This window comes from Somniosus microcephalus, chromosome 5 (genome assembly GCF_052327205.1).
Source record: "Somniosus microcephalus isolate GS21.2 chromosome 5, FLI_Smic_1.0, whole genome shotgun sequence".
Lineage (NCBI taxonomy): Eukaryota > Metazoa > Chordata > Chondrichthyes > Squaliformes > Somniosidae > Somniosus > Somniosus microcephalus.
In genome coordinates, this window is record NC_140991.1 from 37132845 (window position 1) to 37158634 (window position 25790).

At 42.7% G+C, this 25790-nt stretch overlaps 1 protein-coding gene across 6 annotated transcripts in view; it reads left to right on the forward strand.

Annotated features, from left to right (window-relative positions):
• rbm33a (RNA binding motif protein 33a) overlaps window positions 1-25790 on the forward strand; it is a 170792-nt gene that overhangs the window by 136034 nt on the left and 8968 nt on the right. For all 6 annotated transcript variants that reach the window (XM_085987527.1, XM_085987530.1, XM_085987533.1 and 3 more), the window contains one exon: window positions 24611-24699. In XM_085987527.1, coding sequence (XP_085843653.1) covers window positions 24611-24699 — 89 coding nt within the window. The remainder of the gene's footprint in view (window positions 1-24610; window positions 24700-25790) is intronic.

Here is a 25790-nt window from a genome sequence, read left to right on the forward strand (position 1 = left end):
CCTGTCCCTGCTTTCTCCCCATATCCCTTGATCCCTTTAGCCTTAAGAAATATATCCAACTCCTTCTTGAATATATTTAATGAACTGGCCTCCACTGCCTTCTGTGGTAGAGATTTACACAGGTTCACCAGAAGAACTTCCTCCTCATCTCTGTTCTAAATGGCTTACCCCTTATCTTTAGACTGTGACCCCTGGTTCTGGACTCCCCCGCCATCGGGAACATCCTTCCTGCATCTAGTCTGTCTAGTCCTGTTAGAATTTTATACGTTTCAATGAGATCCCCTCTCGTTCATCTAAACTCCAGCGAATATAAGCCCAATCGACCCAATCTCTCCTCATACGTCATTCCTGCCATCCCAGGTATCAGTCTGGTGAATTTTCGCTGCACTCCTTCCATGGCAAGAACATCCTTCCTCAGATAAGGCGACCAAAACTGCGCACAATACTCAAGGTGTGGTCTCACCACGGCCCTGTACAACTGCAGCAAGACATCCTTGTTCCTGTACTCGAATCCTCTCGCTATGAAGGCCAGCATACCATTTGCCGCCTTAACCACCTGCTGCACCTGCATGCTTACCTTCAGCGACTGGTGCATAAGGACACCCAGGTCTCGTTGCTCTTCCCCTTCTCCCAATCTATTGCCGTTCAGATAATCTGCCTTCCTGTTTTTGCCAGCAAAGTGGATAACCTTGCATTTATCCACATTATACTGCATCTGCTCAATCACCCAACCTGTCCAAATCATACTGGAGTTTCTCTGCATCCTCCTCACAGCACACACGCCCACCCAGCTTTGTGTCGTCTGCAAACTTGGAGATATTACATCTAGTTCCCTCGTTTAGATCATTAATATATATTGTGAACAGCTGGGGCCTAGCACCGATCCCTGTGGTACCCCACGAGTCACTGCCTGCCACTCGGAAAAAGAGCCGTTTATTCCAACTCTTTGCTTCCTGTCTGCCAACCAGTTCTCTACCCAAGTCAGTACCTTACCCCCAATCCCATGTGCTTTAACTTTACATGCTAATCTCTTATGCGGGACCTCATCAAAAGCCTTCTGAAAGTCCAAATACACCACATCCACTGGTTCTCCCTTATCTATTCTACCAGTTACATCCTCAAAATACCAGTAGATTAGTCGAGCACGATTTACCTTTTGTAAATTCATGTTGACTTTGTCCGATCCTGTCGCTGTTATCCAAGTGCACTATTACATCAGGCTTACTGGTCTATAATTCCCCGTTTTCTCTCTCCCACCTTTTTTAAATAATGGGGTTACATTAGCTACCTCCAATCCATGGGAACTGTTCCAGAGTCTATAGAATTTTGGCAGATGACCAGCAATGCATCTACTATTTCTAGGGCCACTTCCTTAAGTACCTTAGGCCCTGGGGATTTATCGGCTTTCAATCCCGTCAATTTCCCTACAAATACTGATTTCATTCAGTTCCTCCCTCTCATTAGACCCTATGTTCCCCGACATCTCTGGGAGGTTATTTGCGTCCTCCGTTGTGAAGACAGAACCAAAGTATGTATTTAATTGGTCTGCCATTTCTTTGTTCCCCACTATAAATTCCCCTGATTCTGACTGCAAGGGACCTACGCTTGACTTCACCAATCTTTTTCTCTTCAAATATCTATAGAAGCTTTTACAGTCAGTTTTTATGTTCCCTGAAAGCTTACTCTCGTACTCTATTTCCCCCCTCTTAATCCTTTTGTCATCCTTTGCTGAATCATAAACTGCTCCCAATCCTCGGGTTTGCTGCTTTTTCTGGCCAATTTATATGTCCTCTCCTTGGATCTTATGCTATCCCTAATTTCCCTTGTTAACCACAGTTGCGCCACCTTTTTTGTTTCATTTTTATGCCAGACTGGGATGAACAAATTCTGTAGTTCATCCATGCAATCTTTAAATGTTTGCCATTGCCTATCCACCGTCAACCCTTTTAAATAACGTTCCCCAATCCATCCTATCCAACTCGCGCCTCATACCATCGTAATTTCCGGACCCTAGTCTGAGTCAACTACTTCACTCTCCATCTTAATGAAGAATTCGATCATATTATGATCGCTCCTCCCCAAGGGGCCTCGCACAACAAGATTGCTAATTAATCCTTTCTCATTACATAATACCCAGTCTAAGGTTGCCTGATCTCTAGTTGGTTCCTTGACATATTGGTCCAGGAAACCATCCCGTATACACTCTAGGAATTCCTCCTCCACTGTATTGTTACTAATTTGGTTAGCCCAATCTATATGTAGATTAAAGTCACCCATGATAACTGCTGTGCCCTTATTGCACGTGTGTCTAATTTCCCGTTCAATGCCATCCCCAACCTCAGCATTACTCTTTGGAGATTAGGGATAGCATAAGTGGATGTGGTGTATTTGGACTTTCAGAAGGCTTGCGATAAGGTCCCGCATAAGAGATTAGCATGTAAAGTTAAAGCACATGGGATTGGGGGTAAGGTACTGTCTTGGATAGAGAACTGGTTGGTAGACAGGAAGCAAAGAGTTGGAATAAACTGATTTTTTTCCGAGTGGCAGGCAGTGACTAGTGGGGTCTCGCAGGGATCGGTGCTAGGACCCCAGCTATTCACTATATATAAATGATCTAGACAAGGGAACTAGATGTAATATCTCCAAGTTTGCAGACGAGACAAAGCTGGGTGGGTGTGTGTGCTGTGAGGAGGATGCAGAGAAACTCCAGTACGATTTGGACAGGTTGAGTGCTTGGGCAGATGCATGGCAAATGCAGTATAATGTGGATAAATGCGGGGTTATCCACTTCGGTGGCAAAAACAGGAAGACAGATTATTATCTGAACGGCAATAGATTGGGAAAAGGGGAAGTGCAACGAGACCTGGATGTCCTTGTGCACCAGTCGCTGAAGGTAAGCATGCAGGTGCAGCAGGCGGTTAAGAAGGCAAATGGTATGTTGGCCTTCATAGTGAGAGGATTCGAGTACAGGAGCAAGGATGTCTTGCTGCAGTTGTACAGGGCCTTGGTGAGACCACACCTTGAGTATTGTGTGCAGTTTTGGTCGCCTTATCTGAGGAGGGGTGTTCTTGCCATGGAGAGAGTGCAGCGAAGATTCACCAGACTGATACCTGGGATGGCAGGAATGACGTATGAGGAGAGATTGGGTCGATTGGGCTTATATTCGCTGGAGTTTAGAAGAATGAGAGGGGATCTCATTGAAACTTATAAAATTCTAACAGGACGAGACAGACTAGATGCAGGAAGGATGTTCCCGATGGTAGGGGAGTCCAGAACCAGGGGTCACAGTCTAAGGATAAGGGGTAAGCCATTTAGGACTGAGATGAGGAGGAATTTCTTCACCCAGAGAGTGGTGAACCTGTGGAATTCTCTGCCACTCAGGGCAGTTGAGGCCAATTCATTAAATATATTCAAGAAGGAGTTGGATATATTTCTTGAGGCTAAAGGGATCAAGGGATATGGGGAGAAAGCAGGGACAGGGTACTGAATATGGTTGATCAGCCATGATCTCATTAAATGGCGGAGCGGACTCGAGGGGCCGAATAGCCTACTCCTATCTTCTATGTTTCTATATATGTAGATTAAAGTCACCCATGATTACTGCTGTGCCCTTATTGCACGCGTCTCTAATTTCCCGCTTTTCCCTTCTTCTTAGGCAGTCCCTCGGAACTGTGCTTTCACATTAAAAATGATTTTGCAGATGACTGATTAGTCCAATGCTGGACCTACAGTCTCTGTCACAGGTGGGGCAGACGGTGGTTGAAGGGGCGGGTGGGTGGGGTGCTTGCGCTGCCTGCGCTTGGCTTCCGCTTGCTCCCGGCGAAGAGACTTGAGGTGTTCGGCGCCTTCCCAGATGCTTCTCCTCCACTTTATGCTGCCTTGGGCCAGGGATTCCCAGGTGTCGGTGGGGATGTTGCACTTTTTCAAGGAGGCTTTGAGGGTGTCCTTGAAGCGTTTCCTCTGCCCACCGGGGGCTCTCTTGCCGTGCCGGAGCTCCGAGTAGAGCGCTTGTTTTGGGAGTCTCGTATCACGCATGCGGACAATGTGACCCGTCCATCGGAGCTGATTGAGCGTGGTCAAAGCTTCGATGCTGGGGATGTTGGCCTGAGCAAGAACACTGACGTTGGTGCGCCTATCCTGCCAATGGATTTGCAGGACCTTGCGGAGGCAGTGTTGGTGGTACCTCTCCAGTGCTTTGAGGTGCCTGCTGTACATGGTCCATGTCTCTGAGGCATACAGCAGGGTGGGTATCACTGCTCCTCTGTAGACCATGAGCTTAGTACCGGGTTTGAGGTCCTGGTCTTCAAGCACTCTCTTCCTCAGGCAACCAAAGGCTGCACTGGCACACTGAAGACGGTGTTGGAATTCGTCGTCGATGTCTGCCCTTGTTGACAGTAGGCTCCCGAGGTATAGAAAGTGGTCCACGTTTTCCAAGGCCTTGTTGTGGATTTTGATAATTGGGGGGCAGTACTGTGTGGCAGGGGCAGGTTGGTATAGGACCTTTGTCTTACGGATGTTTAGTGTAAGGCCCATGCTCTCGTACGCTTCGGTGAAGGTGTTGACATTGGTTTGGAGTTAATGCCATCCGCAACCTCAGAATTACTGTTTGGGGGTCTGTATACAACTCCCACTAACGTTTTCTGCCCCATGGTATTTCTCAGCTCTACCCATGCAGATTCTACATCATCTGAGCTAATATCCTTCCTTACTGTTGTGTTAATCTCCTCTTTAACCAGCAGTGCTACCCCACCTCCTTTTCCTTTTTGCCTGTCCTTCCTGAATATTGAATACCCCTGAATGTTGAATTCCCAGACTTGGTCACTCTGGAGCCATGTCTCCGTAATCCCAATTATATCATATCCGTTTACATCTATTTGCGCAGCTAATTCATCCACCTTATTACGCATGCTCCTTCCTCGCATTAAGACACAAAGCCGTCGGGCTTGTTTTTTCAACACTCTTGGTCCTTTTAGAATTATTATTCACTGTGGCCCTGTTTGATTTACACCCTTGATCTCTCTGCCTTCCACTTTTGCTTTTCTCCTTCCTGTCTTTTGCTTCTATCCTTGCTTCCCTTTCCTCTGTTTCCCTGCACAGGTTCCCAACCCCCTGCCATGTTAGTTTAAACCCTCCCGAACAGCACTAGCAAACACTCCCCCTAGGATATCGGTCCCGGTCCTGCCCAGGTGCAAACCGTCCAGTTTGTACTGGTTTCCCCCCTCCCCCAGAACTGGTTCCAATGTCCCAGGAATTTGAATTCTTCTCCCTTGCACTATTCCTCTAGCCACGTATTCATCTGAAATATCCTTCTATTTCTACTCTGACTAGCATGTGGCACTGGTAGCAATCCTGAGACTACCTTTTTGAGGTCCTGTTTTTTAATTTACCTCCTAACTCAGCTTTTAGGACCTCATCCTGTTTTTTACCTATATCGTTGGTACCTATATGCACCACGACAGCTGGCTCTTAACCCTCCCCCTCCAGAATTCCCTGCAGCTGCTCCGAGACATCCTTGACCCTTGCACCATTCCTTTCTCTGCGTGGTTTAAATGCCCTCTTCCAGTTCACAATCCAACTTCAAAGAAATCTGTGATTTCCTGATTGGTGACTGCATTAGCTTCTTCGAACAGGCACTGCCTGTATTTTTGTAAAGATTTAATTTCAGGTGCATAGTAAATCTCAGTTAGGTCCCCACCACATACTCTGTCCTCGCTTATCACTGACAGCAGTCTATGTCAGGCAAATGGGGCTAACCGTTTGTCCGCCATAGGTGTCAGTTGCAATGGCGCTGCTTCAAATGTATTAAGCGCACTGGCTATTTTGTGCAGTTCTGTACTTACTGACTGTTTAGAAGTCAATTTTTTTTATGGCTGTATCCAATCAGTTTGCAACATAAACAGGCAGATGTTAGAACCGCAGTGACATAAATAGAACCAAGACACTGTAGCAGAGTTTGACCTGATCTTGTGTTAAACGTATTAGCTGATTGAAGCTGCCTGAAGCCTCTACTGTCTCCTGTAGTTGTTAACAGTGCGAATAGCTGATGGGGAATCCAGGCAGCTTCAATCAGCTGTTTGCACTGTTACTGACTACCCAAAGCAGTCGGATAGCGGAGACTTCGAGCAGCTTCAATCAGCTGATATGTTTAACGTGAGATCTGGTCAACCTCTGCTACAATGTCTTGGTTCATTCAGATGGATTTACTGGCCACCGCGTGTAGTTGGCAAATGAAGTTGGCACATTCAGTCCCCACCGCATATAGCGGGCACGTATCGGCGTATTTATTTTTGAAAGGTATAGAGTATTTGTAACGAAACCAACCAGGATATTTAAAAAAATTTTATTAAGTGGCCCAAAAAAGTTTTTGAAAAATGTTACAATTTTACTTAAAGAAAGAAAAATGAACTTGCATTTATAATCGTGCCTTTCACTTCCTCAGGACTTCCCAAAGTGCTTCACAGCCAATGACTTGCTTTTTGAAGGGTAATCACTGATTGTTATACAGGTAGACTATCCTTTATCCGAAAACCTCGGGACCAGCCGAGTTTCGGATAAAGGAGAATTTCGGATTTCGGGCGGGGGGTCGGCGGGGTCCGCGGGGGGGTCGGCGGTTGTCGGGGTCGGCGGTTGTCGGGGCCGGCGGGGTCCGCGGGGGGTCGTGCGCACGACTTACCCTTTAACCGAACTTCCGAAACCGGAACCCTCTAAAAACCGAAGGTTTTTTCGTTCGTACGCGCGACTTACGCTGAACGAAAAAACCTTCGGTTTTTAGAGGGTTTCGGTTTTCGGAAGTCCGGATAAAGGGTAGTCTACCTGTATAGGCAAATAAATATATGAACTAAACATAAGAAATAGGAGCAGGAATAGGTCATTCGGCCCTTCGAGCCTGCTCCGCCAGTCAATGAAATCATGGCTGATCTGCCTCCATTCCATTCACCGGCCTTATCGCCATATCTTTTGATGCCCTTGCTAGTCAGAAATCTATCCACTTCTGTTTTGAATATACCCAATGACTGAGCCTCCACAGCCCTCTGGGGTAGAGAATTCCAAAGATTCACCACCCTCTGTGAAGAAATTTCTCATCTCAGTCCTGAATGGCCTACCTTTTATCTGGAGGCTGTGGCCCCTGGTTCTAGACTCCCCAGCCAATGGAAACATTCTCCCAGCATCCACTCTACCAAGCCCTGTATTAATTTTGTATGCTTCAATTAGATCCCCCCTCATTCTTCTGAAATCAAGAGGATACAGGCCTAGTTTACTCAATCTCTTCTCATACGACAGTCCCGCCATCCCAGGAATCAATCTCGTGAACCTTTATTGCACTCCATCTATGGCAAGTATATCCTTCCTTAGGTAAGGAGACCAATATTGTACACAGTACTCCAGGTGTGGCCTCACCAAGGCCCTATATAATTGGAGTAAGACTTCTTTACTCCTGTACTCAAATCCTCTTGTAATGAAGGCCAGCGTACCATTGCACATTATTAGGCAGACTAGCATTATTGATTGGGACAATATGGTGGCCCATGCATACAATGCTGTGCAGCCATAAAATGGTCACTCAATCGTGCATAGGCAGTTACTTGCCAACCAGTTTTTTTGGTGTTAAAATTATTTTTTCCTATCTGGAACTTGATCCTTTGCCAACATTCACTTCTGAATGCGTACATTAAAAATGGCCCTATTGAGAGAGGAGAGAACTGAACGTGCGTGAAATTTTCTGCACATTTCGAGAATATATATTTCTTCGAAAAAGACCTCTGAAATTTGTCTGAACCAGGCTAACAAAAAACTGAAACTGTTGCCTTTCAATTATTCCATCAGCAAGAGGATCCATTTCAAACAATCTATTTATTGGCCCTTTTTAAACCACATCCTGTTCATCTTGCCACTGTTTATTTTCAGCCAAACTTGTCAGCCTGCCTTGTGTGCAAAATCTAATTACCATTAAATTTAGGTGATTAAGCTGTTTATTTTAATATATTTAAAATTTTCAGTTATTGATAAAAAATTTAGACACAAGTATCAGTTACACCACCCGTGACTAATTTGAGAAATTACTCTAATTATGCCTGAAGATGACTAACTTTGAGAATGTTCAAAAATACAAATCAGTAGCCTTTTTTTTAATTTTTATAAAGTGCTTTGTTATTAAAAGGCACTTTTATAAAGTGGATTTCTCCACAACATTAAAAACCAGTTTAAAATATTTGACACAGAATTGCAGAAATAAAAGTACATTTTTCTTTATTAAATCTGGTTTGAATATTTTTCTCAGACCCCAAGTCTTTTTATTTTGGTTATTGCCGGTGATCAATCTTTTTTCAGTGTTATTCAGACCGATGGACATTAGTTTTTTTAGAAAACACATATTTAAGCACTTGATACATGTTTGGAGAAAGCTTTAGAAGTTGGAATTTTGTTCTGCACGTCATGTAACCATGGGAGCTGATATGATCAAGACTGAGGAATTTCGACAACGGTGAAATCCGAGCACATTTGCACAGCATTAGTTCTGAACTTGTGAAGGCCACTGAGAATTTCTGCTGGACACACTTTCTCCCAGTGTTTATAGGGATCTGTTTTGATTACTGCTTTTTTGTGTGTGAGCACTACACAGCATTTTCTTTGTTGCAGTGACTGCATCATCCAGTTAATCTGTTAATTGTGAAATAAGTCCCTCATATCCATTCATTAGCGTTAGCCGTTGGTTGATCTGCCCATGAATTAAACAGTAAATTCAGTTTAACAAATAAATTCAGCATTTGCATTTAAACTACTTATTAAAGTATTTGAATTATCCACAGAGTCAAAATGTCAATTATTGAGAGTAATTCTTAGTACATTTTTCCCAGTGAAGGGGTATCTAATGAATATTAACATTCAAAAATTGCTTGCAAAATGAAAATTATTGTATGTTTGGTGTGTGTGACATCTGCTGCAGTTGGACTGTTACAGGTTTCTATTTGGCATGCCTTGATGGGTTGGATTAAAATACGCCTGTGTGCACTAGCTATAGTGAAATTGTGCACCATTCTTTATAAATATGTTGATGATTTGCTACAGCTGTCATATGGGAAACCATATCCCACTATTGTTCTGGTCCTTTTAAAATGACCTAACTATTTTCAGAAGTTTACAGAATGAGACCATTCAGCCCATCTTGTCTGCCCTAGCTCTTGGTTAGAGGAGTCCAAAACTGATTCCACTGCCCTGCACTCTCCCCATAGCCCAGTGTCTTCAAATGTTTGTCTACGCTTCCCTTTAAAGATGCAATGCTTCAACTACTCCCAGTGGCAAGGCATTCCATTCTCAAACCAGATTTTCCAGAAGGACATTTTTCCTTACCCATCTCCTCACTCTCTTAGTGACTTTTAAATGGTTGATATCTCATTACTGATTCCCTAACTAGAAGAATAGTTCTTTCTCTCTTCATCCAATTAAAATCCTCAATTTTCAAAACCATATTAAATCTCCTAGCATTCTCTGCTGCAATGAAAATAGTCGCAATGAAGAAACAGACATGAATAAACTTGCATTTATATAGACATCCCAAAGTGCTTCACAGCCAATGCTTTTGAAGTACAGCAACTGTTGTTATTTAGGCAAATGAAACGGCCATTTTGCGTGCAACCATGTCCCACAAACGGCGATGAGATAAACGACCAGTTAATTTGTTCTGGTAGTGTTGTTTGAGGGATAAGTGTTGGCCGGGACATCAGGAAATGCTCTTGCTCCTCTTCATATAGTGGCATGGGTTTCTTTTACATCCATTCAGACACATTTATGCCCTCTAATTACTTACTTACTGACCAGTTGATAGTTTCTTCCAGGTTACCTTGTCAAAACCCCTCAATTTTGAGCACTTTTATCTCTTAGCTGCCTTTGCTCTAATGGAAAGAGACTCTGTTTCTCTAGTCTCTCATAACTGAAGGCCCTCATTCTTCTTATCATCTCAGTGAATCTCTTCTGCATCCTCCTTGGCATTGACATCCTGATTAAAATAAGGCACCCAAAGCCAGACACCATATTCTAACAGCAGCCTAGCCAATGATTTGTGTAGGTTTAATATTACTACTTTGCTTTTGTACTCTATACCCCTATTTATAAAACCTAGGATCCAATATGTTTTTTACAGCTTCATCAACTTGTCCTTCCATTTTTAAAGATTTATATATCTGATGTCCTAAGTCTCTGTGATCTTCTACTCCTTTTCCACTTTTGGCATTTCGTGTAGATTACCTCAACTGCTTTTAGCCTCCTGAAATTAATCACCTTGCATTTCTCACATTAAAATTAATGTCACATATTTACTCAACCCACTAATCTGTCTTCCTGAAATTGTTTGCAGTCCTCATGTAGTTAACTATGCTCCCTATTTTTGTGTCCCCTATATCCAAATTAATCTCTTCATACTCATTGCCTTCTTAAACTCCCTTTTTTCTTCTCTTCTAACCTTTTTTATTATGATGAGTGCACCCTAGGTTGTTAAAAGAAGTTGGAGATGAGATAGCAGAGGCTCTGAGCACAATTTTTAGTCCTCAAATATGCAAATTATATAATTGGACTAGAGAGTAGCCAGTGAAATGAAAGGCAGATAAATGGGTGACTTTAAACTAGTTGGTCTAACATCAGGTATGGATAAACTCGAGTCCATAAATCGATACAAAATGAGTGAATGTTTAGAAATGCCTGGGTTAATAGGACAAGAATTTGATTGTGCTAGCGAAAAATATAAAAACGGATTGTAAAAACTTCTACAGGTATGAAAAGAAAAGGACTGGTGAAGGTAAATGTAGGTCCTTTACAGTCAGACAGGAGAATTTATAATGAGGAAATGGCAGAGAAATTAAATAAATACTTTGTTTCTGTCTTCACGGAGGAAGACACAAAAAAAAACCAGAAATACGAGAAAACCAAGGGTGTGGCCAGAATGAGGAACTTAAAGAAATTATTATTAGTTTAAAAAAAACAGTACTAGCAAACTTAATGGGACTAAAAGTTGATAAATCCCAAGGACTGGATAACCTACATCCTAGGGTTTTGAAAGAGGTGGCCATTGGGATAGTGGACCCATTGATTGTCATCTTATAGAATTTTGGAATGGTTCTTGCAGATTGGAGGATAGCAAATGTAACCCTGCTATTTAAGAAAGGGAGAGAGAAAACGGGAAACTACAGACCTGTTGGTCTCACATCAGTAGTTGGGAAAATACTGGAATCTATTATAAAGGATGCAATAACAGGGCACTTAGAAACTAATAGTAAGATTGGGCAGAGTCAGCATGGATTTATGAAAGGGAAATCCTGTTTGACAAACCTACTGAGTTCTTTGAGGATGTAACTAGTGGAGTAGACCTAGGGGAACCGGTAGATGTGGTGTATTTGGATTTTCAGAAGGCCTTTGATAAGGGTCCACACAAGAGGTTGGTGAACAAAATTAGGGCACGTGGAATTAAGGGTAATATACTGGCATAGATTGAGAATTGGTTAACAGACAGAAAACAAAGAGTAGGGATAAACGGGTCTTTTTCAGGATGGCAGGCTGTGACTAGTGGGGTACCGCAAGGATCGGTGCTTGGGCCCCAGCTATTCACAATCTACATCAATGATTTGGATGAGGGGACTAAATGTAACGTTTCCAAATTTGCTGATGATACAAAGTTAGGTGGCAGTGTCAATTGTGAAGAGGCTTCAAGGGGATCTCGACAGGCTCAGTGAGTGGGCGAGAACATGGCAGATGGAATATCATGTGGATAAATGTGAAGTTATCCACTTTGGTAGAAAAAACAGAAAGGCAGAGTATTTCCTAAATGGTGAAAGATTGGGGAATGCAGATGCTCAAAGGGACCTGGGTGTCCTTGTACATGAGTAGGAAGGCAAATGGTATGCTGGCCTTCATTACAAGAGGATTTGAGTACAGGAGTAAAGAAGTCTTACTCCAATTATATAGGGCCTTGGTGAGAGCACACCTGGAGTACCGTGTACAATTTTGGTCTCCTTACCTAAGGAAGGATATACTTGCCATAGAGGGAGTGCAACGAAGGTTCACGAGATTGATTAGAGGATGGCGGGACTGTCATGAGAAGAGATTGAGTAAACTGGGCCTGTATTCTCTTGATTTCAGAAGAATGAGAGGGGATTTCATTGAAGCATACAAAATTATTATAGGGCTTGATAGGGTGGATTCTGGGAGAATGTTTCCATTGGCTGGGGAGTCTAGAACCAGGGACCACAGCCTCTGGATAAAAGGTAGGCCATTCAGGACTGAGTGGAGCAGAAATTTCTTTACACAGAGGGTGGTGAATCTTTGGAATTCTCTACCCCAGAGGGCTGTGGAGGCTCAGTCATTGGGTATATTCAAAACAGAAGTGGATAGATTTCTGACTAGTAAAGGCATCAAGGGATATGGCGATAGGACCGGTGAATGGAGTTGAGGCAGAAGATCAGCCATGATCTCATTGAATGATGGAGCAGGCTCGAAGGGCCAAATGGCCTACTCCTGCTCTTATTTCTTATGTTCTTATAAAGAAATTGTGTTTGAAAAATAATACAACTTTTTTTTGAAGAGGTGACTGATTAGATAGATGAAGGAAGTGGAGTAAATGTCGTGCATTTTTTTAAATTTAAAAGGCTATTTAATAAAGTATTTGAAGAGTCTTGTTTAAATTCAGACAAATGATGCAAGGGGAAATGTAGCAGTATGGATAGAATGTTGATTGATTGGACAGGACAAGGAGAGTTAGGGTAAGTGCATGTTGAAAAGCGAGAAGGGCTGGAAGTGGTTTATTCCAGGTGCCAGTGTTGGTCACGTTTGTTCTTAGTGTGTGTGTACGTGTATATAGGGAACACAATCTCCAAATTTGCTGACACAGCAATAGTAAGATTTGGCGTGCATCAAGGAGGAAAGTAAAACGCTTCAGGAAGACAGCTCGGTTAGCAGAACGAACAGACAGGTGACAGATGCAATTTATTGTGGATAAGCATGAGAGAATAAATTTTGGAAGGAAAAACAATGAATGGAAGTATACACTCAATGTAAAGATATGGATGAACAAGAAACCTGGGGATTGAATACTTAATTCCCTGAAAGTGCAAAGAGTTTTACAAATGGGAACATACAGCATATGAGTAAAAAGTAATACATTTATATAAAACATTGGTTTGGTCACAGTTGGAGGTCCTGTGTGCATTTTTGGGTGCCCCATTATATGAAGCAGTGTTGTCCAATAGAAATTGGTGACGAGCCACAGGCAGCACATGTATTAATTTTAGTAGAAAATGCCCTACACATGATACAGGTAAATGTACTTCACGTGTATATCTACTTAACAATCATCTACCACCATCCACTAAAACTTTGCAGTCATTCTGTTTTGCCAAAGTTCGGAATTCTGCCGTGAATTTACCAGACACACTACATCTTAGTGTGGCTTCTAGGTTTTTGTCTAGCAGTTGCGAGTGGTACTTTGACTTTACCAGAGTGATTACTGAGGATGCGACTCTCACAACGAGACCCGCCCCTGCTCTCCATCCAAAATGCGGTTGGGTGCCGCTTGCCCTTTGTCGTGACATGCCCTGTTGGAGCTGCTCATTATTGCTTGGGCTGGCTTTCTTCTGCTGGCCTGGAGCAGTTATTCAGATTGGTTGAGTTGACCACAGTGACCGCTCCCCCCTCCGCACAATGTTGCTGGTGTTCCCATGGTGCTGAAGTTCAGCTTTTTCACTCGTGTTACACCATTTTAACTGATGACCAATAGAAGAACTAACTAATGAGGTAAAGCGCACACAATGATCAAAAAACACTTGGACATAGCTTTTCACCTTCTGCGCAAAAAGACTAAAGTGCAAATGCTGTGCGAATGAGTATTGAAATCACATGGCCAACAATGGTGTCTGTTACTCATATATTTTTATTTACCAATGGAATCCCAATTAGCCACATGTAACTAGTGGCTAACATATTGGACAACACTGATACAAAGGATGGAAAAGCCATAGGACAGCGTAGATTCACCAGGATGATACCTTGGCTGGGAAATTATCATTGAGGAGAGATCTTATCTTGGAGCTATTCCCAATGGAGCAGAGAAGGCTGAGGCGATCTAATAAATGTTTTTGAAATTATGCAAGGTTTTGATGTAAATCGGGAATGACTGTTTCTTCTGGAGCATTAGGTGGTCATCAATTTAAAAGTTGTCATAATGAGGAGATTGCTTGTTGGAACATGGAATGCTTTGACACAGGGAGAAGTTGGGGCAGAGACCATTGTATTTTCTAAGGGAAAATTTGTTAGATATTTGCAGCAGAGCATGATACAGGGCTAGGGGCAGAGGGATTAGTTTTGGATTATTCTAGAAAAGAGACAGCAGAGTCACAATTGACCGAATGGCCTTGTTCTGTGCTATAAACTTCTATGGTTGTATGGTATTCGCCCTTTGTCGTCTATTCATAAGTTGAAGTTCCTTGTTTCAAAATTATCTGATGATTTGAATTTTTTAAGCGTTAAATTAATCGCTCCTGTGTTTGTTACTTAATTTGATTTGCTGGATAATTCAAATTTTTAATGCAAAAAATGACACCACCATTGAGAATAGATTATACTTAATAAATGACCCTTTTTAAAAAATAAAAAAAAACACTTTTTGCTTTAATCTCAATCTCTCCCTTTTCTTTCTATTTTCCTCCCCTCTCTTCTATTTTCAGTGTGACCCTAATTAGGTGTTAATATGTGCAGGAACAGCGTTATTTGGGTTTCTGCCAGGATTTGTTCAAGGGACAGATAATACCAATATTTCCAGTTAGGTAGGACATGTGGTGTGTAACTTCATCAAAGAAAGCTGATTGCTGAATTGTATAGTGAATAATTTACCTTTTTAATTTGTGTTTGCAACAGAGAATGCTTCTAGGTTTATGTCTCCAGTTACTTCTCAAAAAAAAATCCCCCGCTGCACACCTACAGAATGATCACTAATAGTCAATTATGTTTTTTAATTGCACAAACTTGAAGTGGAAGCTTTTGTCACAAAGCCAAAATGTAATAAGTGCTGTCAAGTAGTATTGTATTACTCGAACTCTTCGGTAACCTGCAGATTTTGTATCAACAGTTGTGTGTATCTTCCTCATTAACACACACACTATCAAATGCTTTTTATATAATGCACATTTTGTATGGCCTTCAGCTGCTGCCTCCTTAAGAGATCTTGCTCATCCTTAATTATCTTGCTTGGTTGACGAAAGGAGACGCATTTGTTTTAATCTGTCCATCTGTATGTGGAAACTTAATTTGCTACTGCACAACTTCAGAAATGTGTTGCCACATTTTAAACCAAGTTTGTTGATGGTGTTTCTTCCAGAAATGGGCAACCATCATTTTTGACTGAATTGATTAAAGGAGCGGGTTGGAGAATTCTAATTGTATTCAGTTTTAAGAGATTTTGCTCACTGCAGTGCATGAGAGCAACAGTATGGGAGCTGTAATCTTGATGTATTTCCCAAATGTTTTCTCTCCTGTTAGCAGTGGCTTTATACTGTTGCTATGTTCTACTGTGTGCCCCAGTTGTCAAATCTATTTTACAGCAACAACTCTGGCTTTTAATTTTGTCTTCCCACATTGGTTGAGTGTCCTAGACAGTAGAACTGAGAGAGCTCTGCTTACCAATGTTTTTTTCATTCATTCACGGGATGTGGCCATCGCTGGAAAGTCCAGCATTTATTGCTCATCCCTAATTACCCTTGAGAAGGTGATGGTGAGCTGCCTTCTTGAGCCGCTGCAGTCTGTGTGGTGAAGATACTCCCATAGTGCTGTTAGGGAGGGAGTTCCAGGATTTTGACCTGTCGACGATGAAGTAACGGCAATATATTTCCAAGTCAGCATGCAATGTTCATTCCGAGGCCACCCAGTAATGGGAAAGGTCCCGTGCAGGCCGCTCCCCGGCTTTTCCATTGTTAAATTTCTGCGCATGCGCAATATTTAATGGACCGCGCATTAAAAGAAACAGGCAGTGCAGAATAAAGTGCTGCTTACAGGGAACATTGTCAGCATGGCGTGCGACTTGGCGGAGTACTTGGAGATGATGGTGTTCCCATGTGCCTGCTGCTCTTGTCCTTCTAGGTGCTAACATAAAGGCATAGAAACGTAGAAGGCAGGAGTAGGCCATTCGGCCCCTCGAGCCTGCTCCGCCATTCAATGCGATCATGGCTGATCATCCAAATTCAGTACCCTGTCCCTGCTTTCTCCCCATATCCCTTGATCCCCTTAGCCTTAAGAAATATATCCAACTCCTTCTTGAATATATTTAATGAATTGGCCTCAACTGTCTTCTGTGGTAGAGAATTCCACAGGTTCTCCACTCTCTGGGTGAAGAAATTCTTCCTCATCTCAGTCCTAAATGGCTTACCCCTTATCCTTAGACTGTGACCCCTGGTTCTGGACTTCCCTGCCATTGGGAACATCCTTCCTGCATCTAGTCTGTCTAGTCCTGTTAGAATTTTATAAGTTTCAATGAGATCCCCTCTCATTCTTCTAAACTCTAGCGACTATAAGCTTAATCGACCCAATCTCTCTTCATACGTCATTCCTACCATCCCAGGTATCAGTCTGGTGAATCTTCGCTGCACTCCCTCCATGGCAAGAACATCCCTCCTCGGATAAGGTGACCAAAACTGCACACAATACTCGAGGTGTGGTCTCACCAAGGCCCTGTACAAGATTGTGTGTTTGGGAGGTGCTGTTGAAGAAGCCTTGGCGAGTTGCTGCAGTGCACCTTGTGGATGGCACACACTGCAGCCACAGTGTGCTGGTGGTGGAGGGGAGTGCCAATCAAGCGGGCTGCTTTATCCTGGATGGTGTTGAGCTTCTTGTGTTGTTAGAGCTGCACTCATCCAGGCAAGTGGAGAGTATTCCATCACACCCCTGACTTCTGCCTTGTAGATGGTGGAAAGACTTTGGCGAGTCACTCGCCGCAGAATACCCAGCTTCTGACTTGCTCTTGTAGCCACAGTATTTATGTGGCTGATCCTTTTAAGTTTCTGGCCAGTGGTGACCCCCAGGATGCTGATGACTGGGAATTCAACAGTAGTAATGCCATTGAATGTCAAGGGAAGGTGGCTAGACACTTTCTTGTTTGAGATAGTCATTGCCTGGCACTTGTGTGGTAGGGTAAAGGGGATAGGGGTGGGTTATGTAAAAGCCCAGTCAGAAGGCTGCAGGGTGTGGGAGGGGATATGAGCCAGAGGAGTTTGCAGAGATGGGGTGAAGCAAGTCTGGAGCAATTTGAAGATTTTAAATTTAATAAGTTGCGTGATAGGGAGCCAGTGTAAATCAACAAAGCCAGAGGATGATAGACAAGTGAGAATTGGTGCGGGACAGGATTTGGGCAGCTGAGTTTTGTGCAGGTTGGTGTCTACAAAGGGTGGAGGCTGAGAGGTCAGCAAGGAATGTGTTGGAGTTGCGGTGAAGCTCTGTTCTGAATCAAATAGAATGCCAATGTTTTGCAACCGTCTGATTCAGACTGGAGGAGTCTCCAGGGAGAGCAGGGGAACGGAGTTTATGGTGAGGACTGAAACCAGTGGCTTTGGTTTTCCCAATGTTCAGGTTGATGTCGGACAGGCAACCTGACAGCGCAGAGGTGGTCATGGTACATCTGAGGGCATTAACGTGCGGATGGAATCTGACATTGTGCCTGCGGATGATATCACCAAGTGGCAACATGTAGATGAGGAAGCGGCCAGCATAGATCCTTGAGGGACTCTGGAGGTGATAGTGCCAGGGTGGAAAGGGAAGTCTTTGCTGGAGATACAATTGTCTGTTCAGTTTTAAGATCTGAAAGAGCACAAACTTCCTTCTACCGAATGACTGCAAATTTGAGGTTGCTCCCATTCGCACCTCTCCCCACCTAGTGTCAATTCCATGAAACTCTAGATCTATCCGTATATCTCCCATTTCACTGCCGATTCCTCAGACACCTCATCACTTTAAGACTTGACTTCTCTAATGCTCTATTTGCTGGCCTTTCAACTTCAACTTAAAGCCGCAGACTGCATCTCACCCACACTAAGTCTCATGCTCCCAAATACCCATGTCCAAGCTCCACTGGATTCCCATGCCTCAGCATGTTGATTCGGAGTTCTTAACCTCATTTTCAAATTTCTTCATGGCTCTGCTTGCCCCTACTTTTGTGACAGCTTCCTGTCTTGCATCTATGCATGCATGCTCCACTCCTCTTAACACATTAGTGGCCAGCTATTTCAGCTGCTGTTTGTCCTGTGGAACTCTCGGTTCCCTGCTTTGAAAAGGTCCCTAGAAGTTCAGCTCTTGGGCAGACTTTCGATTTCCACATCCCAGCCTCCCTTTTTTTGCCTTTCCCTATGCTCACCATATTCCTTTCTTCCTTATTGTGGAATGCTCTAAGACGTCTTCTGCATATGAGGCATGCTATCTAAGTGTAACTTGTTGAATCCAAAAAGTCTTAATCCAAATGTACACTCTCTGGAGCCGCAAGCCTACATTTCGTTGTACTGCACTTGTGCACTAACAATGACAATAAAAGTTGATTTGATTTGAAGTAAGTCATTAATTATCCTTTGGACTGCAAAGATATCCCTTCCTGAAAATGGAGCCACTTTAGGTAAATCCTAATTTCAGAGACTGGGTTTTTTTGGGGGGACAAATGGTACACATTAGTTAAAGTTGATGGTTCTGATAACATGATGCAATTCTTCATTAAGATGGAAAGTGAAGTACTCCAATCTGAAACTAATTTGCATCCCAGAGTACTAAGAGGTAACCATGGAAATAGTGGATGTATTGGTTGTCATCTTCCAAAATTCTATAGATTATGGAACAGTTCCTGCAGATTAAGAGGATGGCAAATGTAACCCCACTATTTAAAAACGGAGGGAGAGAGAAAACAGGGAACTGCAGACCGGTTAGCCTAACATCAGTAGTAGGGAAAATGGTAGTGTCTATTATAAAGGATGTGATAACGGGACACTTGGAAAATATCAACAGAATTCGACAAAGTCAACATGGATTTATGAAGGGGAAATCATGTTTTGCAAACCTACTGGAGTTTTTTGAGGATGTAACTGGTAGAATAGATGAGGGAGAACCAGTGGATGTGGTGTATTTCGACTTTCAGAAGGCCTTTGATAAAGTCCCACATAAGAGGTTAGTGTACAAAATTAAAGCACATGGGATTGGGGGTAATATACTGGCATGGATTGAAAATTGGTTAACGGACAGGAAACAAAGTAGGAATAAATGGGTCATTTTCGGGGTGGCAGGCGGTGACTAGTGGGGTACCGCAGGGATCAGTGCTTGGGTCCTAGCTATTCACTATATATCAATGATTTGGATGAGGGAAGCAAATGTAATATTTCCACGTTTGCTGATGACACGAAAGTAGGTGGGGTTGTGAGGAGGATGCAGAGAGGTTTCAAGGCGATTTAGACCAGTTGAGTGAGTGGGCAAATACATGGCAGATGCAGTATAATGTGGATAAATGTGAAGTTATCCACTTCGGTAGGAAAAACAGTATTATTTAAATGGTGATAGATTGGGAAATTTTGATGCACAAAGGGACCTGGGTGTCCTTGTACACCAGTCACTGAAAGCAAACATGCAGGTGCAGCAAGCAGTTAGGAAGGCAAATGGTATGCTGGCCTTCATTGCAAGATGATTTGAGTACAGGAGCAAGGATGTCTTACTACAGTTACACAGGGCCTTGGTGAGACCACACCTGGAGTACTGTGTGCAGTTTTGGTCTCCTTATCTAAGAAAGGATATACTTGCCATAGAGGGAATGCAGCGAAGGTTCACCAGACTAGCAGGACTGTCGTATGAGGAGAGATTGGGTCGACTAGGCCTGTATTCACTGGAGTTTAGAAGAATGAGGGGGGATTTCATTGAAGCGTATAAAATTCTGACAGGGCTAGACAGACTGGATGCAGGGCGGATGTTTCCGCTGGCTTGGGGTGTCTAGAACGAGGGGGTCACAGTCGCAGGATAAAGGGGTAGGACATTTAGGACTGAGATGAGAAATTTCTTCAGAGGATGGTGAACCTGTGGAATTCTCTACCACAGAAGGCTGTGGCGGCCAAGTCACTGAATATATTTAAGAAGGAGATGGATAGATTTCTAGACACAAAAGCCATTATGGGGAGAGAGTGGAAATATGGTATTGAGCTAGAGGATCAGCCATGATCATATTGAATGGCGGAGCAGGCTCGAAGGGCCGAACGGCCTACTCCTATTTTTCTATGTTAACTGCTGAGCGTTTTCACTAATGTGAATTCCTTATTAGATAAGATTACAAATTACTCTAATTCTTCGATGTGTGGCTTCATGTAGAAAAATTAATTTGGATTTTTATTGGAGGCGGGAGAGACAAAATAGCAGCCACAGAATATCCTTAAGCAAATTTGTTGCTGCAATATAAAAAGGCATGTGAAGGAATTATATGTTGCGTGTGCAATTTTTTTTTAAATGGAACTTTTAAGTTACAACCGTCAGCCAGAGCTATCGCATATAACCCACGAGTTTCTTTCCATGTCTCTCAAATGGCATAGCACTCATTTGACATAACCTGGAAGGAGGTGTTCCCTGATACGCCTTTAGGTTTACTGTCAAAATGTCTGTCACAGAAAGGTCTCCAGGTCACTATGCTAACTAACTCAGAAGTAGTTGCGTTCAGTTGAAAAAAAAAAATTCTAAAATGCTAATGGCAGAAGAAGAAAGCTGTCGATATTCTGTTCCCACTTTGGTAATTTAATGAGCACTGGGTGTCCGACCTAATGTGTGTCTCTACTAATTACCCAGCACTAAATGAAAGACTGAGTGGGTAGTTAGGAACTCATAGACTGCAGGAAAGTACCTCTAGTTCATAAAACTGAATAAAATATGTAAATAAGGCAATTGAATAAGAAAACTACTGAGGATTGGTAGCCCTAAGTGAGTAGTACAAACTTTATTTTGGTGGAAGTCCATATAACGAGCTCCCCTGATGGCTGAGTTTATCCAGTGAGTAACTGAGCCTTATGGACCAAGATGATCAAACCTAGTTTTTTAGATGGCAATAAAAGCATAAAATTAGCCTTGGTACACAGGGGAAGGAAGGGGAAAATGCCTCTTCTAACTGAATATCTCATCTACAATCATTGCCGAGGCTTACAGATAATTAATGGCTGTTTCTGTCCGATACTGGTCGGACTATGGTGCCACTGCAACCATACTTGTAACTCATTATAAGTTGTAAGGGGTGCAGTATGGCGTATCTGATGGCAACTGGTTTAACCAACCATCACAAGAGAAGAGCATAAGAAATAGGAGCAGGAGTGTAGGCCATTTGGCCCCTCGAGCCTGCTCCCCTTTGCCAAAACTACCTGCTACTCTTTCCCAACCTCCCTGCCGTATTGCTTTTAAATCCTTTGCCATTGCTCTATTTACCATATGTTCAAGGATGTTGTTTCGGATTTGGTGAAAGCTATCCCTTCGGAATAACCTTCCCTTTTTCCAATGTGAACTCGTCCCTCCTACAGCAGTCATGCATTGACTTTCCTACTATTCTTAACATGTCCAGTGTGTGGTGCAGGAAGCAATCTGGCGATTACCACCCTTTAGGTCTTGTTCATCAATCTAGTGCTGCTTAAGCTCTCTTCAAAACCTGAACTATACTTCTATCTATGTCAAAGGTTCCAACATGGATCATGACTTTTGACTGCTATCCCTCCTTTTCCAGAAGTTTTTCCACCATTCCGCTCCTCAACTCTGGCATCAGGGAGGAAGTGTACCATTTGGGATTCCCAGTCATGATTGCGAAATGGGCTATCTATAGCTCTGACTCTAGAAATTCCCTACTAGTACCACTCTCCTATTCTTGTTGTCTACCAGCCTCTCGGTGCCTTGGATTCCCCCTTGTTCCATGGTGCTGCAGTGTTGCTCAGAATCACCCTCTTTTGAGTTGCTAAGCATCCATTGGGCAGTTCGTGACTCTGGTATTCCCTGAACCTGGGATCCCATCTCCTTCTGCGGCCCCTGCTGATGGGCACTATTTCTCTTTCTACACTCGCTGTGTCCTGTATTACCTAGCACTGCCTTTTGGGTTACTGCGTTCTGGAGCGTACGATCCTCATTCTCTCTGATGCTGCGGTTTGTGGCCAGATGCTGCTCAAGCAGAGATTCTTTGCTGCATGGACCCAATTTTCCAATATTTAGTGCAAATGTACAGGCACTGGAAACACAGGATCCATGATGGCTCACTTCTTGCACGCCATACACACCATTCCCTGGACTGTCTGTGTTTAACTTAAAGGCAGCTAAGGGTTAGCCTGAACTCCCATTAGCATCAAATGCCACTTACTCATTTCACAAGTATTAATTATAGAAAAAAACTGTCCAATGATAGCACCTCAATTATGAACTCCCACTGAGACGAGCCCTGGCCTTTCAAACTCTTATGCCAGAGAACACCTAATTGTGTCTCTTTTAGTAACCAATTAATTACCTATTAGTACCTCAAACAAACTCTCAAGAACCAAATTAAAAAAACTTTAAGACTCCCAGGATTGAACAGCTGAAATTAATGAGCTGCGTTTATATATAAATGAGCACATCAATATCTATGTCCCAATCGCACTCGGAGGCTAAATTTTGCACGCCTCACACTTTCCACTGGTTTCTCATAAGAACATAGCATAAGAAATAGGAGCAGGAGTAGACCATTCGGCCCTTCGAGCCTGCTCTGCCGTTTCATTAAATCATGGCCGATCTATGATTCTCGCAGCTCCTCTATAACTATCTTGTAAAGGAGGATCTTGCACAGCATTGGTAAGTTTAGTATTTTATTCTCTAAGTGGTTTATAAATAAATATAGTTTTCACAATTCTCTACACTTCCAAATTACAAGGTTGAGGTCGTATAGGTTTCAAGCAGAGAGCATCATATCGTTTTATGACCAATCCTACTGATTTTGAAGGATCAACATTCCTTATGATGTTGTTTTGGTTGTAATACTGTGCTTTCTACTTGGGTTTATTATTTCAGTAGCTTTGGACTAAGGTAGCAACAATTGATTGAGGTGTGCATGCTCCAATTTGTTCAATACTTGCCAATAACACAAAATTGCTTTCTGACACTGGTCCCATCAGGTCCTGCCATCAATTATCCTCTCCGCTCCTTTCAATTCTTACCTGCTTGCATACCATTTTATTAGAGGAGGTAGCTGTGAACATGGGATTGAGTAAATGTTAACCGTTTAAAGCACTTCACTCATCTACATTGTGTTTTAAGTTGTGGGTTTGCTTGGTACTAAAGTTTCTAGATCCTTCCGACTGGCATCCAGGTCTGGAACGGGTGTTGATCTCGGCTTTCATTAGAACATTGTGGACCTCCTGGCAACTCGGAGACGTTTCTGAAAACATTTATTTCTGTATGAAGTGTTGATTAGCAGTACTTTAAACTGAAAGTATTCTCTAAGAATATGTAAAACTCTACTGATGGCCATGTAGATAACTGCATCACATGACATTGAGCCATTTGAACCAGTGAGGTCAAGCATCTGCTGTTCATTCCAACCAGGGCAGAAATTGAGGCATTTTCTCCTAGCTGGAAGTGAGACACCAGCTGAGGGGGAGGTCAAGATCTACTGTGATGATGCCGAGGATCAAATAACTCCCTGACCAAAATCAAAAGAGCATCGGTGCACGCTGGGTTATCAGGCTCGAAGAAGTTGCAGATGTAGGGCGTGGAGAAAATAGGGACTGAGCCGATTGATGGTACATAAGTAGGAGTCTTAATGATGAATCAAATGCTGGGTTTGAAGCTAATCTTGGTCAAACAGGACACTGAGATTGTGTATGTTTGGATTCGACCTGAGTGAGATTCTGGGAAGGGAATGGAAATTGAAGGCAGCAATGAAGAGAAGCTACAATGCTGAGTTTCTGGTGGTAGCTGAACAGGATGGCGTTGAGCTTCTCAAAGTTGAGCTGGAGAAATTTCTAACTCATCCATAACTTAATATCAGGCATTCAAACATCATATTGTGAAAGGAAAAAGTGAGGCATGTAAGGTGAATAAAGAAAAAAAACATTAAAAACGGAAAAGTTGAAGAGAGTGACAAATGCAAGTTGGAGCAGAACAAATTAAGTGAAAGGAGAGCTGGATGAAGGAATAAAATATTTAGCATTCAAGATTTTGCAACTTCCATTCAGAGTTAATTGGACTGTAAGTGAGATGAGCTTTATTTTGGATGCTAGTAATTTTAGTTGACTACAGCGTACAGCTATACCTATACCAGCTTGCATTTACCACATGAGTTGTGCATTTAAGTGTTACGGGATTTCTCCTGTTGTCGTTTAGCCGAGAAGTGAGTAAAAATGAAGTGCCATTTCAGAGAATCATACAGCACAAAAGGAGGTCATTCGGCCCATTGTGCCTGTGCCCGCTCTCTGAAAGAGCGACCAATTAGTCCCACAGCCCTGCAAGTGTTCTCCCTTCAAGTATTTATCCAATTCCCTTTTGAAAGTTGCTAATGAATCTGCTTCCACCACCCTTTCTCCAAAATCATACTACAAAACGCCTTCCTCATGCCTTTTAAAAAATATTATTGCAGGACTTCAAGATGATGCGAGAGCAACGAAAAGCCATTGCAAAATTCAAGGAACCTGCACATGCTTCAGCATTTCAGCAGAAATTCCACAGGTAAATATCTATCACTACTTTTTTAACCTATTAGAAAGGGAAAATTTCAGAAAATGGACACAGTAAAATTCAGTTAAGTTTAACAATAAAACCTGTAACGCAAGTGAAGCGGATTTTCTGTTGTAATAAAATTTAGGTTTGGATTTAATTTGTCGAACTGCTTATTCCTGAATTACTTTGTTCTGTTATTTAAAAGTAATATTCTTTGGGTATTTTGTAAGCTATGCACAAGGTCATGCCAAGCACTATAGCTTTTTTTGTAAGCCTGAAAAATTGCGAAGTCCCCTAGATTAATTTTTGTTTTAATATTTTACCTTTTTTATATTATGCCTGACATTAAAATAAACACTGGAGCAGGGATTGTGACTTGCTCTAACCGGGAGTTAATTGATTGGCTCTTTTCCTGCTCCAATCCGATACTGCCTTGCACGTTTGTGACATATGCCTAAATCAGACAGACACCTCATTAATATATTGCAATCGGGCCCTATCACTCCGAGGACCCAGACCCAATTTTAATGACCTCCTGGCTGGCGCGACCATCGTGGTCGCCCCGACCAGTAAAACCTGCCAAAGCACAAATGGGATTATCTGCAGGGATGTTCTGGGATCTGTTGCCCCAGGCTCCTCCACTCCCTTCAAGCCTGTGGAATCCTGTTGTACTTCCCTCCACACCTTGCCAAAGTGCTGCTGTCTTGGCCTGCCGGCAGCCTCTTTACATCTCTTCCGGCAGACAGCTGGCCAGCAGGATGTTAAGGAACCCCAACTGCTAAAATTGTCCAGGTCTCCCAGGGCGGGAAATTTGACACTTTTTTTCCCGCTCGGCTTTTCGCCAGAGTTAAAATCCACACTTTACTTTTCTAATATGCTCAAAGCCAGCATTACAAACTATAGCTCGTCTAGAACTCTGCTGTCACCATCCATTCCGTACAAAGTTACACTCACCCATCCACTCAGTCCTTCCTGACATCTAATGGCTCCTCATCTTCAGTTGCGAATCTTTCCATGACTTTGGTTCATCCTCTTAACACTTTTTCCACCTACATCACAACAATGTTACAAAAGTACTTCCTTGACTATAAAGTCCTTTG